Genomic DNA, 11484 nt, shown 5'->3' with positions numbered 1-11484 from the left:
GTTTGGGGCGTTCGTAATTACAAAAATTTGTTGCAAGAAATTGGAGGATGAAGAATGTGAATTATCAAGCGATAGATGTAGCCACCCATAACTACAGTTTACCATCTTTATTACTTTCGGATTTGAATTGCATTTTAAAGACAAAACATACAATTTGTAGTGTATTTCATTCGTATTTTTATTTTACTTGACAACTTAGCTGGTCGAACAAGAACGGAACACTTTTTCTGTTTTTTGCAAACTGCTAAAACAGGTGCCTAGCTTGCAGGACATATATTTTGCCATCTTAACTGCAGGGGTAAAATATGTGTGAACTGCATGTTGCTTCTGTTTCATATGGAAACAGGGCTTCTGCATATTTTTGGCTTTGAACATTTGTGCTTGGAAAATTATTAGCTACTTGAACAAGTACTGAACACTTTCTATGTTTTTTATTAACTGCTGAAATAGGTGCCTGCCCTGCATAACACATATTTTGCCATCTTAACTACAAGGGAAAAATATGTGTGAATTGCATGTTGCTTATATTTCTTCTATTTCTTAAGGAAACAGAACTTTTTTGGAAACCATCTCTTTCTATTCAAAGACGTTCAGTTTCTTCCCACTCATTGTACAATGTGTTTATATGCCAACTCACTTGAATGTATATAAAAGTAAAACTGCTTATCTTATCGATCTCATTCACTCATGTATTCCTTTGTTTGTTCATAATTGTGTTGAGTTTATTCAACTTAAATGTGTTTTATTTATCCGATTATGCCTGAAACAGCTGGTTCATGCGCCAACGGGCGGGCCTAATTTTTAGTAATATCTATATCCACTCTTTCATCATGGAAGCTCATTTAGTATCCCCAACTGTTGTCGAAAATGAATCGTGGTTTTACTTGGAGCAAAGTGCGCATTACGCACCAATACATAGAAATCTTAAGAAAATCAAGAAAATTTAAAAATCTTAAGAAATTCATTAAAGAAGTTAATACAGATTTATAGAAATCCATATAAATTTACCAAAATTCATATAGAATTGTAAGTCTATTAAAATCCTCTTACATCTATAATTTGAAAAAAAAATTCATAAAAATTCTTTGAAATCCAAATTGATTATACCCCTAGTGATTGTTAGTTTCAATAGTTTGTGTTCTCATTTTTGTATCATTGCGGAGCAAGGTGTATGCTTATTTTGAGAGGAAAATTAATTAAAAAGATTTGAAAACTTTGAATTTTAACGATAAGGACAAAATAAAGGATAAAATGAATAGTACCATAATTGACTTTTTAGTATAAAAATATGATTTTTTGTTAAAATAAACAGTACTATAAGCTTTTTGTTAAAGTTCAGGTGGGCTTGCTTTTATATTCTCAGAAAATGAAAATGCTTTTATGCAACGCTCATCCCTTCCTGTGTGTCTGTGTCCTTCCCATATCCCTTTATCCTAGCTAGCCCACGTCAGGAATCTCTCTTCCTCTTCTCTCTGTTTTTTGTGAATGGATTTGGCATTGTCACAGGCTAAATCCAGTACCCTCATTTGACTCAACTGTTGTAGTTTTGATAATCTTTAATCGACATATTGATCGACTGTGAGAAACTTTATGGAATGATTCTTTACAATTCTAATGTTTTATCCTCCGTTCAGGCCTTCAAGGCTCTCGTAAAAGGCAAACCGAATAAATTTGGAATAGTCTGTATCCAGTTGAATGTGTGATTTGCAATCGAAAATTTATGTTTCTTAATTTCCCGTTGTCCTACTAACAAAAATATTGGGTTTAAAATATTTTAGTCCGAGACTTAGTTATGCACTGCACCAAACACTTCATTATTTTTATCCTGCTTAGTCCAAGCCAAGAGTTTAGATTTCACTCAAGCTAATCTAGTCCCAAAAAGTCTGGTGCGACAAAAGCACCCTAATTGCATTTATTTTATTTTATTTTATTGTGGTATGAAAGCGATTCCATGAACCTTTTGGGGTTTTGATTGAACGAGTACTTTTATTCACATGAAATGTAGGCAGAAGGTTGAAACTCGATGTATGGGACGGTAGAAAGGGAAATAAATAAAGCACATTTGATTTAGATTTTGCAGTACCTTGATAATAATAACAACTTAATCAAACATTAATTGAACCTTAAACAGCTGAACATCAGTTAGTTCAAGATTATAGGGTCTTCACTGCATGCTTATATCTAATGGGCTGCATCTTCTTCCTCGCAAAATTTCGTGTATTCTTTAGGTCCCAACAAGGATTCTAGCTCTGATGGACTGCTGGGCTTGATCTTGATCATCCATCCATCTTCATAGGGGCTCGAATTGATCTAAATAAACCCAAAATCGATTAACGGTCATGCGGAGTATATATTATGAATATTTGAAGAAAATTGAAAGAAGGGTAACCATTGCTTTAGGAAAAATAATAAGTATGGGCAAAAAGGAAGATGAATTACCAAACCAGGTGATTCGGTAAGCTTTGAGTTAACCTCGACGACTTGGCCGGAGATTGGGGAATTTACATCACTGGTTGCTTTGACACTTTCCACAGCTCCAAAACTGCCTCCTTGAGAGACTGAACGACCAGATTCTGGCAGCTCAACAAACACTACTTCTCCAAGATGGTCCTGAAACAAAGCTTCACCTACATCACCCATTCCATGGTCTATACACTTACGTGCAACTTTTGAAATGATTATTTTGTATTTTATTATGTCGATATAACATTATGGAAACGAAATAATTACACAATACAATTCAAAAAAAAACAAATACTTCTTCAACCCGGTTGCAAGAGACATCCAAGATAAAGAAATGGAGATATGCATATTAATATTAACCTGAGCATGATCGGTGATACCAATTGTTGCCACTGAGCCTTCATGTTTCACCCACTCATGTGAAGATGCATACTTCAATCCATCCAAAACTGCAATATCCAAACCTTTTCAACTTAATTACCCAAAAACAACAAACTTTAAAATACCCCAAATACATAGCACTCCTAAAATTCTCTATCTTCTTTGACAAACAATGACATTTACCCTAAATTAATTTAAAATACGAGGTGGGGGATTCAAACTTGAGTGCAAATTACTGCAGATGATGGAGCACACTGCTCTAGCCAACTTTGATATTAGTAACATCAAACAGATGTAAAGAAATTGACTACTTAAACCATATATAATATGAAGTTGAAGGGAGGAGTGTAGTGTACGTACCGGTAGAAAAGCATCTGGAGAGAGAAAATGCAGGGGAGAGGTGGGATTTGGAGGCAGTGGAGATTCTGAGTGCGTTAGCTGTAGAAGAAGCCCACAAACTCAGTGCCATATTTCTTCTCTCTGTCTGCCGAAATCTATCTCTCTCTGTGTGGATATCTCTGCCGAAATCTATCTCTCTCTGTGTGGATATCTCAAACCTCCAAAGGGCTAGTTGGGATATGTCGTTTTATCTTGGATGAATGGTTGGCAACAAAAGCTTCATCCCAAGTTTGAAATACAAAGCCCCAGTTTTTTTTTTTTTTTTTTTTTTTCAGTTATTATTTTATGAATCTCAACTCAAGCTCAACTTGTTTTTAACTTTTTAACTTTTACTCATCGTCACTGTGAAAAATGAAATCTAAGATGATGTGAGCACGTTGCAATATGGAGAGTAGCACAAACTTTCGTGCCTGAACCAAGCTAGTCAAGTTTTGCTTTGACATAAATGCAAATTAAACTAAGCCCATTTTGCGGGAAAGTCGTGCATATGAAAAATCAAGACACATGAGAGAAAATATGCATTTTGGTAAATGCACACCTCCTCGTCACTCATCTAACCAAGACACACGAGAGAAATTATGCATTCGGGTATACCAAGATGAGTCCTTGAGTGAATGCCTTGAGAATAACTTTCAAATCACAAGTGCATCATCACAGAAAACCAAAGTAATCTTTTCCTGCAAGAATACACTGATCCCTTCATCCAAATTCAAATCCTGAGGCCGGACCAGAGTGAATTTTGAAATTCGAAAAATCAAATCCAAAAGGATAATCGATTAAATAACTCATTTGGTTGGGCAATTCACTTAAACATGCCAAAAAGTTAAGCCTTTTTCATTCCGCAAGCAAAAGAAACAGCAGTTTCACTTGGGCAACGTCTCACAGTATGTCAAACTACAAATTACGAAAGCCAAAAGGAACAGAAACAAACAATTCTGCGTAAATTCAAAACCATAACACAAATATTAAATACGGAAACTATAAATAGTCTGGTTACATGATCTTTCATGCTGCACTCCCCTGCCGAGACGAACCACAAGTTTAAAGAACTAAGTGCTTTCTCATCAGCAACTACACTTCCCGGTGCATGCTACAAAGGCACAAACCAACCATCCTGCAAGAAGAAAAGGCCTATTGATTACTACTGGAAACATCAAAAAGTTGAGCACCTGACAATGCTATTTCTTCAGTCTTAATACCTCAAATATTATTAAGTGAAAATCTAAACTCCACTGGACTGAAAACTTCTATCTGGTAGTTACACGAAAGTATTCTCGCACATCCACATCGCATACATGGGTGCTTCAAGCATGTAATAGACAAATAAAAAAAGAATGCAACTGGTCCGAAAAACATGTAATATGCAGAAAACATACGCATGCCTAAAGCCAAGGCTGATAATAAAGAAATCATTATAATAAATTTTTCCCAATAAGTGGTCAAAAGAAAGACAAGCTGAACTGAAAGTGATGCAATGTGTCTGAGGTACCTCAAATATTTCAACGCCTCTGGGTTTTTCCTATTGAGCGCTTTCCAGAGAACAAGTGCTTTGGTTTTAGAGTGGGAATGACCCTATCTGCCTCTCCACGACGAGCATCCTTGTTTCTATTCTTATTAGATTTCCTGGCCTTCTGTAGTGCCTTAGCCTTCTGATTAGAGTCCTTGAAGCCCTCTCCAGGGGCAACTTCAGTCGGAGGCCTTGACCTAGACCTTGAACGGGATCTAGATAACATACGCTGCTTCTTGTTGGGTGTATCCACTTCCATAGCATCCCCACCATCAGTATCACCCCTGTCAACTGATCTCTCTCTCTTCCGTCCCCTAGACACAGATCTGCTTCGGGCCCGTTCAATTGCCCTACTAGGATCAATTCCTAATTTTGATAGTTGCCTCCCCATTCTCTTTGTTGTGAATTCCCGATCCTTGTCAAATTTCCTTGGTACAATGGGTCGACTCTCTGCTGTGCTTTTCTTGATTCTATGTTCTTGAATGAGCAAGCTTTTCTTTTTCCTGATCGCAGCCAATGTCTTTTTCTCTTCTGGAGTCAATTCCAATCCATCCATCTCAAAATCATCACCCTCCTCTTCCTGACGGAGTCCTTCTTCTCGTTCCAACTCCTCAAGCCTATGTAAAATATCAGGATCAACAAAGTCATACACATTGTGCCCATCAAGAATTTCTGGCATGACATCCTCTTTCCATTCATCATTAGCTAAGATATAATGCTTCTTCAAACTGGCAGAGTATACACCTGCACCGCCATTCTCGTTCTCCAAATCCCTTTCTGTCTGTCTCTTTTCCTTCTCCGCTGCTTGCTTAATCTTAGCTTCTATAACTGCCTGAGGTATGCATGGGGGCCTTTCCTTGTTGTCACGAGGCTTTGGCATGGCAACATGAAAACGATTTAAGCAATCATTTATCTTTTTGGATTTCATCTTCAGCTCAACTCTCTGATTCAACAACCTGTCACAAGCTGCATTCTTTACAGCAATTACCCCCTCCTCAGTCAAAGTACTCATGGTCAAGAGTACCCCATCATCATTTGTAGCCTCACCTCCCTGACCGATCACTGTCTTCATAGCTTCAGATTTCATCTCTGCGACCAACTTCTTGTCTTCCTCGGATATACCATCCAATGGCTGCAAATCAGTCTTGTTGCAGACTATAATCAATGGTTTGTTCATAAACAGAGACTTGATGCTATGAAAAAGAGCTGCTTGTTGGGCAATGCTGTACCCACAAGACCCTGAGATGTCCAAGAAGAACAACACCGCAGCTCTCAAGTGCGCCAAAGCTGTGATGCTGCACATCTCAATAATGTTACGGTCTTCAAATGGTCGGTCCAAGATCCCTGGTGTATCAATTACCTGGTACCTCAGGTATTTATAATCTGTATGCCCCACAAAGAGTGACTTGGTGGTAAAGGCATAGGGCTGGACATCCACATCAGCCCTTGTGATCTTGTTAATGAATGAGCTCTTTCCAACATTCGGATACCCACAAATCAATATTGTCCTGGTATTAGGGTCAATTGAAGGTAGCCTTGCCATGTGTTGCCTAATTTGTTCCAGGTAAGCTAAACTAGGACCGATCCTCTTTATAACCGTGCACATGCGGCCAAGAGCAGCGACCTTGAGACATTTGCATCGGTAAAGTGAATCACCATACTTCAACAACTTCACATAATCCTTAGAAATCTTTCCAATAAGATTTCTTGCAGTATTGATTTGGCCAAGTGCAAGCTTGTAGTGGTCTTTGTTGTAGAGAACATGAAGGAGGTCGCCATAAAAAGGGTGGATGTCATCCAGCCTAGGAAACTCATCAACTATTGTGGAGAGCTTTTCATGAAAATTCTGTTGAGTATATTTGACTTTGCGCATATAGAACTGACGAAGGCGGGAAATGGCATAACCCTTGTGGACTACAGTTGGGGTCTGCCTCTGAGTGCGAGACAGGATAATGTCAATGAAGTCCTTCCCATTTGGTACAACAGTCATCTTCTTGAAGTTATATTGAACCATGTTTACTTACTGATCTGCTTAAAAAAAATATAAAAAAAACAAGTTAATACCCAGGTTAGGTTTACCATACACTGAAAGTCAAAAATATGAGTATCCTAATTCCTAAGTTCCTAACCAAAGCAATAATAATTAAAACCTGATTTTCACAGCACATCCTCTGATTTAAAACGTCTAGTTTATATTCACACTAGTTTGTAATACTCAAAGAACGCACAAGAGTACTTCTCGACATAAAAATTAACAAGAAACCTGCCAACACCTTAACAAAAGCCACTGGAAAGATGCATATAACCCGGAGATGTATCAATACGTATCAGCAACCATTAACACAAATTTTATAGACAGAAACAACTATATACATAATAAACCTAAATGACTAATTTCATCACTAAAATCATAAGTTCATAACTGTCATTTATGTACTTGTCAACACAAAAATTAATAAGAACCCCGCCAACACCTTAACAACAGCCACAAGAAAATGCATATAACCCGGAGATGCATCAAGACGTATCAGCAACCATTAACAAAAATTTTATAGACAGAAACAACTAAATAGATAATGAACCTAAATGACTAATTTCATCACTAAAATCATAAGTTCATGACCGTCATTACGAGAGCGAAATTCCTCACTAAACCGCGCATAACCAAGCTTAAATTTAAAAAAAATCTCTCAGCATGAACAAGTATGAAACAATTCAAAGGCAGTTGTTACTTGTTACTAGTCCAAGAATAACAAAAGACTCGCACAACTTGAGAAAATTTAGCTAAAAACATTGTACTTAATTTTTTTTCTCAGGAAAATTTAACAAGTAGTACCATACAAATGAATACATGGTCTGCAACAAAACAACATCAAAAATCCTGATACATGCGTAATAAGATGCAAGCTTGGATTAATTACACTAATGACTCGTTGAGCCGCTTAAGAAAAGAGATTAACCAACCAATATTGTGATTTTTATCAGTAATAAATTACAGATATTGCTCAAGCAACTTTCTGATAAGAAAACCCCAATTAGAAGAAGACGAGTATGCGAAATACGGTGACAGAGATCGGTGAGGACTTACTTTACGACAGAGTGAGAGAGGGGATGATGAAGATTTCAGAGTTTCAGAGTTTGAGGGTTTGAGAGAAGCGGCGGCGCCTCTAGCAACTGGAATATTACACACAACAAAGAAAACTATATAAGGAAAGGGTTAGGCTTTTCTACCGCAAACCCAACTCAACAGGCCCAACAGGCCCAAGATGTGATTTTTTGTGTTGGTTGTTTTTGTGGGGTTTTTACTAGGGTTCTTGGGCGTAGAGGCCACTCTCAAAAAGGAAAAATGTTAATTAATTTCTTTTTTTTTCTAGCTTGTGTACTACTATATGTCTACATACTTTGTGTATGAACATTTTTTTTTATTCGGGAAGGAGAAACAACGTGGAAGTAGGGTAGGGAGAGACTTTTACTTTTTATTTTTTATTCTTTATTTATATACATATTAGAGAAATATGATATCTTTATAAACTAAGATCAAGTATAAAAAGTTTTGGAAGAAGACATCCCTTATAACATGAAAAGGATCCTCAAACCAAACTAAAAGTACCACTAGATAAACTAAACTTGGTAAGGTGATGGGCTGCACCATTACAATTACACAAAATATCTGAGATGATGCATTCTTACATCTCATTTAACCTCATGAAACTCAAATTTGATACTTAACCAACTCAACATGTGTCTCACTTTGCCTATGTCATCATAGTACAATATTGATTCAGTGACACAAGTAAGTCTCACTATTGCTAAAGGATTGGTTTTATCAGTTTATCAGTCACTGACACTTATGTGACACATATCTCAACAATCGGTTAATTTGTTCCATAAAAACAGTTTTGACGAACTTGTTACCTGTCACACCTCGATTCCGACATACGTCTAGGATCGACACGTGATGTCACCAAGTATCTATATATCTAACATACCCCCCCCCACCTCTGGGATATGTACAAAGCGCAGCTCAAGATTCAAATCACATAGAAATCTTTGTATATTTTATGGCTTCATCTAACCTCGTTAGACTGCCGAAGTACCCTAATAGGGATCAAGCCATTCGTAGTTCGTCATTCGCTACAACTTAACATATATCACAGTCTGTTCAAGCTGAAAGGCATAACATTCCTCAATCAAACATTTGGACTTGACAAGCATGAATTATTCGATTCAAGCTACATAATGAACCCACATGACAATCAAGGTCTCTATTTCATCCATCATATAAATCATTAAGTTTCAACATAAAATCGCAATTCATAACATGTAATATATCAAAGAATCAACAAAGCACAATAGTATCATCTAGTCAAATTGATCACTGATCTAATCGTATTAATAACAATCATATTCAACATCATTCCACAATCACCTCAAGTAACCTATTCCATGAATCAAGGAGGCACGATATTAACATCTAATTACGTTTATCAGTCAACCAAATCACATATCAATGCACAAAATTTAATAAAGAAATTATACATAATTTCCTACCTGGATTCCAAGTAATAACCTGATAATTCTAATTTATATTCACAAGGTATATTGTGGGTAATTCTCATTCACTCGAATCCAGGGTTCTAGTCTAACTTATGGAAATGAGCAAGATTAAGGATTCCAGACCACTCAATGAAATCCAACCAAAATATGAACACCTATCGAAATGTACCAAGTACAACTAATCCTCATCACCCCTAGAATGATTGTGGTCCTCCATCGCAGATATACCAAGCAGAACCATATGCATAATCTCATCGTGCAGGCAGTGATCATCCAACACATATATGCCAAGCATGATCACCCTTGAATATGTATGGTCCCCCAACGTAGGTATACCAAGCAGGATCACATCCTAACTTTAGGTAGTGATCACCCAACACGGATATACCAAGCATGATCACTCTTAGAATGCGTATGGTTCCCCAACACGGATATACCAAGCATAACCATATGCATAGTCTAATAACATAGGCAGTGATCACCCAACGCAGATATATCAAGCATGATCACCCCTAATAGTCCCCCAACGTGGATATACCAAGCATAACTGTATCTTATAGCTCTAGATAGTGATCACCTAACATGGATATACCAAGCATGATCACTCCTAGAATGTATATGGCCCCCCAACGTAGATATACCAAGCATAACCATAAGCATAGTATAATCATGCAGGCAGTGATCACCCAACGCAGATATACCAAGCATGATCACCCTTAAATACGTACGGTCCTCCAACGTGGATATTCCAAGTAGGATCATCCATGTACCACTACTACATGGTGCAGTTAGATCAGCACATAAACCACTTACCCTTATCTCAACCGCTATGATTTACAACGTAATCACTTACACTATCATTTCCTCAGATCACTAACTACCATGTCACACAAGCCTATATGTTCTACAGAACACTTCTAATAGGATTTTAGGCTCATAATGTCATAACAGTTAACATGCATATCTTTTGTATTGTCAAGAATATAAATAAACACATAAATATAACACAATATGACGTCTCATGCACGTAAACCCATGTTTACACTATATGGGATAACTCACTAACCAATATAGGCCCACTAAGCCCTACATAGCCTCTAGTAATACTAATTTTAATATTTAAGATCAATTCGTAACATATTGACCAAAAGTTAAGTCTTTGTCAACGGTGGGGTCCACAACCCTATACCAGTCAATCTGAAACATCCACCCATGAATTTCTGAACCGTAACTTCCTAAGGGTCTCATTTATCTTCTAGAACAATATTCTAAAATTTCAAAACGATCCAACGGTTGGATCTCCGCCAATCGCTAATTCAAGTGGCGGTCAACGTTTGATCTTTACAAACTTGGGAATCCAATTCGGAAAGATCCATATGTCGGATTCTTGATCCATAAGTTTCTATTGTCCTTAAATATTACGTACTATTACATATTAAAGTTTGGCAACGATCTAACAGTCGAATCGTCAATTCATATAATGACCAAGTGGCGGTCTCTATCAAAACTACAGTCATACGATAAGATTTCGTCAATCGGACGTCACCTATGGAATCAGGGCATCCAAATTAGTCTAGGAAGGGCAGGTGAAGTCTCGGCCCACATGCCGCCGTACGCGACGGCCAACAGCCTCGACTCGCCAGAAAATTCAACTATTTCCAAAAGTTACCAAATTTTACAGCCAAGTCGAAATCAGTGAGGGGATCAATTGCAATTTTCATACCTGGGCTGAAGTCGCCCACGAACAGTCGGAACCCTAGAATTGGGTGTGCTTTGATTCGACCTTCATACTCACTCCGATGCCCCCACCACTGCTTGGGATTTGTTCCTAAGGTTCAGGGGAGCCTATTGGTGGTGGTAATTGGCTGAGTTAGGCTTCACAATTTGCAGATTGCCACCGTACACCCACACGGACCACTGTCTGTTTTCCCTAAAACTACCACCAAATTTCTTCTAATTTTGGGTGGAAATGAAAGAAGGAAGGCTAGGGAGTTGTTTCTAAGTAGTGGTTTGCCTTGATTTGCCGGAAAATGATCGAATTTGGTCGTGGTGCTCGGTCGGGTTGTGCAGGTCAAAGGGAAACCCGGTCCCCCCCCCCCTTTTTCTCCTTCCCTCCTTTCCCTCATTTCCCTTGTCTCTCATTCGTCCATCTCTCCCCCTCCTCTCCTAATTGGTCC

The 11484-nt window shown here is 37.8% G+C and overlaps 2 protein-coding genes across 3 annotated transcripts; both read right to left on the bottom strand.

Moving 5' to 3' along the window:
• Window positions 1-2048: 2048 nt before the first annotated feature.
• On the bottom strand, window positions 2049-3416 carry LOC126607306 (glycine cleavage system H protein 3, mitochondrial-like). Its single transcript, XM_050274852.1, has 4 exons — window positions 3205-3416; window positions 2824-2912; window positions 2440-2610; window positions 2049-2310 (listed from the first exon to the last, which is right to left on the bottom strand). The coding sequence occupies exons 1-4, from the start codon at window positions 3311-3313 to the stop codon at window positions 2182-2184; spliced, it is 498 nt and encodes a 165-aa protein (XP_050130809.1). The 5' UTR covers window positions 3314-3416; the 3' UTR covers window positions 2049-2181.
• Window positions 3417-4056: 640 nt separating this feature from the next.
• Window positions 4057-7973, bottom strand: LOC126607305 (nucleolar GTP-binding protein 1-like). Of its 2 annotated transcripts, none has more exons than XM_050274850.1 (3): window positions 7839-7973; window positions 4733-6778; window positions 4057-4357 (listed from the first exon to the last, which is right to left on the bottom strand). In XM_050274850.1, exon 2 carries the CDS (start codon window positions 6762-6764, stop codon window positions 4743-4745), a length of 2022 nt encoding a protein of 673 aa, XP_050130807.1. In that variant the 5' UTR covers window positions 6765-6778; window positions 7839-7973; the 3' UTR covers window positions 4057-4357; window positions 4733-4742. The 2 variants fall into 2 exon arrangements, with proteins under 2 accessions (XP_050130807.1, XP_050130808.1); XM_050274851.1 differs by having other exon boundaries at window positions 4733-6781; window positions 7839-7934.
• Between the last annotated feature and the right edge of the window lie 3511 nt (window positions 7974-11484).

The sequence above is a fragment of the Malus sylvestris genome, chromosome 16 (genome assembly GCF_916048215.2).
Source record: "Malus sylvestris chromosome 16, drMalSylv7.2, whole genome shotgun sequence".
In the NCBI taxonomy this organism is placed as follows: Eukaryota; Viridiplantae; Streptophyta; class Magnoliopsida; order Rosales; family Rosaceae; genus Malus; species Malus sylvestris.
Note: the sequence above shows the minus strand (reverse complement) of the source record. Positions and strands in the feature narration are given on the sequence as shown.